A 2,913-nucleotide genomic window follows, 5' to 3' on the forward strand; every position below is an offset into this window, starting at 1 on the left:
GAGGAGGTGAGAATACAGAAAGATTGTCCTCAAGTTTGCAACATACAAACAGTTTATTTTGGGTTTAACCAACAATGCTGAGTTCTTAGTTCGCCACATAAGTGATCATTGGGCTTTGGGTGGAATGTCAAGGCTGAAACTGCCAACAGTGGTTGTTGATCAGGGGCATTGACCGCAATCTTGTCTAATAGCTTTGCATCACTCATCGCTATTATTCAGACATGGGCAATCACTTGATAGTAACTGTTAGAAATGCTTTCCCTGACAGTGGATGGTTAACACAACACACAACATAACATGAAAGAGGGCTCTGTAAACAATTCTACAACGTCAACCTCTCCCGGGCCTTGCCCACACAGGAACGCTTAGCACCGGCTGCTCTGACAATTGATGGCTGTGATTCAGGAATTCTGAGTGCCATGTCAGAGGGATTGACCGTCTGCTTTTGCTGCACCATCAATTCCCCAAGCGTTTGCAGTGTGCCGACTGCAGCCCTCATTATATCAAGGTTTTCCCTCCATGCCTCCCTCAAATCATTCCTTTCCCTCCTTGCTTCCTCCAGAAAATCCATTTGTACCCGCTTATCCTCCTCCAACCACCTCATATTTTCCTGTCTTTCTGCTCTCCATTCCTTAAGCTGCTCTCGGTGCAAAGTCCTGTTTTGGCTGAGCATTTGGTCCGCCACACCATAAAGAGCGGCATTTTTTCGTTTTCTGTTTCTGATTTTTGAAAGACGTGTTCCTGGTGAGAGCTCTGCTGGTTCTAATGCTGGAGATCCTGCGCGTTCTGTGAATGAAAACATTGATTTTTGGTAGAAGTGTGACACACATAACTCATACTGTGGCGGAAATCAATTCATGAAAATCTTATCAGGATCAGAGACAGAAAATGCAGAGTGAATTACCAATTGTTGATTCCTTGGGCGAGGTAGGGGACTCCCGCACACCAATCCAATCTTCCTGTGCATCGTTGCAAGGCGCCATGTTTTCTGAGGAGACCACAAAAAAATGAGAGTCAGTTTGGAATCACACATAGAGATGCAGTTAGCAAGGTTTTAGTTGACATCCTGACATCCTTGTTTTCCAATGGGGGGGCCAATAGATGAAACGTCTTGTTGAATGCCATTCAAAATTCTGTGGGGGAAAGCTCTGTTTCCGCAGCAAAGCGCAAGATGATCGGCAGCATTTCATTGAGATCTCCATGTTCCAGCTGAGTTGTCACCCTGGCACAGATGTGCCACCAGGACTGATTTCACACATGATATGCACTTCAGAAACTGATAATCATTACCATTTTCAACTAAAAAGACAGCGCCTGTCCTTGGACAGCAATATCGGGTGGTAATTTGCAGTACTAATCAGCGCATTTCACACCACCAAACAGCAACCACCTTGTCTATTCAGGAACCCTGTCCTGGCCATTCTTGGGCAAGATTATTAAAAAAAAGGGCAGAGAATGACATAGGGGTTAGCAAAAATTGTCAGGATTGGCATGATGATGAAAGCATAGTTTTCAGTCATCCCTCGGATGGCTAACCATTCATGGACACATCTTGCCATAAAAATTTCAAAGAGTCAGTTTGCCGGGCACACAGGACATGGGACCTGTCGGTGAAGCTGATACAAATCACGTTCTGTCTATCTCCACTCAAACTTAACCCTTGTAGTCCAGATTAGTATTGCAAGGAGGAAAAGGAGACCGCTCCTTGATCAAGGGAATGGCGACGTGCACTAGTGGCACACAAACATCTTTCCTAGCCCTTCACAGTCACTGATGGTCGTTTCCGGTGTGCTGCAATTAGACATGAATGAGGGGCCCTTGCATCATTGCCTTGCTCTCCCATACACGACTGAATGTTTTGTTACCCATTTCAAAATCTCGATGCGTGAGAAGATGCAATGTGCAAACTGTGGCATGTGTTGCATTGTCAAGCCCACTAATCTCACCTTTGTCTGCCAGTCCATCAACTGTGTTGTCCAGGTCACAGTCGGTTCCCTCTTCTGTGGACACGGAGGATTGAACTGTGGATTGGGATAAGAATAAATTGTCACAGTCCAGTAACATTTATTGCTGGGTCAATCAACAACACAGTAGGCGGTGACCATGACGAAGGCACGCACACCCCTTGTTACCTCTTGGAGCAGGTGTGGAGCTTCGTATGTGATCGTAGTCCACGGTTACAAGGTCATGAGAGAAGAGTTCTTCTGAACCGTCTGATGGGATCAACTCTGGGCGACTTGGAAGCTCCTTAACCGCAATGTTCAAGCTTCGAGCTATGCGCTTTGGCTTAACGCTTGCGTCCCCACGCAGGATGCTGTGCAACTCCCTGTAGTAAGCGCATGTTGTTGGGGAATTACCCGATGTGCCATTATGAGCCACGACCCTTTTATACTCCAAGCGCATGCTCTTGGTTTTGTTGCGGCACTCCTGAGCGGATCTGTTGTGTCCACGTACAGCCATTTGTGAGGCAATCTTATGATAGCAGTCAATATTTCTATGCGACCTGCGCAAGGCCTCCTGAACCTTATCCTCGCCCCACAAGTCCAAAAGATCTAATATTTCTCGTTCACGCCAAGTGGCGGAACGGACAGTGGAGGATGCATCTGCTGACATGTTTGGGGTCTCCCTCTCTGATATTTTCAACCCACCTTGAGACACTGTGGACATCAAATGGCTCTATTGAAGGGGTCGAGTGATCATTGATTGCTGCACACCGCTCGAATGTCGCCTGCTCAGTAGCTCCGAACATGCGCAAACCGTTCTTTCCGACCGTTACATTTCGCGCCTAATTTTTTTCCACGGTTGAAATTGTCGACATATCGATGAATCAGGTAAACGTAAAAGGAACGGTTGGGGCAACATTGGCGGTGTGTGAGATTAAAGGATACTAGAGTTTGCTGTTCAATGAAGCAC

General features: G+C 46.5%; 1 protein-coding gene across 1 annotated transcript; it reads right to left on the minus strand.

The window, feature by feature from the left end:
• Window positions 1-247: 247 nt before the first annotated feature.
• On the minus strand, window positions 248-2,572 carry LOC129340346 (uncharacterized). The gene is made up of 4 exons (XM_054995073.1): window positions 2,133-2,572; window positions 1,947-2,021; window positions 905-988; window positions 248-786 (listed from the first exon to the last, which is right to left on the minus strand). The coding sequence occupies exons 1-4, from the start codon at window positions 2,458-2,460 to the stop codon at window positions 323-325; spliced, it is 951 nt and encodes a 316-aa protein (XP_054851048.1). The 5' UTR covers window positions 2,461-2,572; the 3' UTR covers window positions 248-322.
• Window positions 2,573-2,913: the final 341 nt, after the last annotated feature.

Source organism: Eublepharis macularius, chromosome 12 (assembly GCF_028583425.1).
Source record: "Eublepharis macularius isolate TG4126 chromosome 12, MPM_Emac_v1.0, whole genome shotgun sequence".
NCBI lineage: Eukaryota > Metazoa > Chordata > Lepidosauria > Squamata > Eublepharidae > Eublepharis > Eublepharis macularius.

Coding starts and splice junctions, on each gene's coding strand:
- LOC129340346 (XM_054995073.1), bottom strand. CDS start 2,460: ATGGCTGTACGTGGACACAACAGATCCGCTCAGGAGTGCCGCAACAAA. Junction 2,022..2,132: donor CTCCACACCTGCTCCAAGAG/GTAACAAGGGGT, acceptor CCCAATCCACAG/TTCAATCCTCCGTGTCCACA. Junction 787..904: donor GCCCAAGGAATCAACAATTG/GTAATTCACTCT, acceptor TTTCATTCACAG/AACGCGCAGGATCTCCAGCA.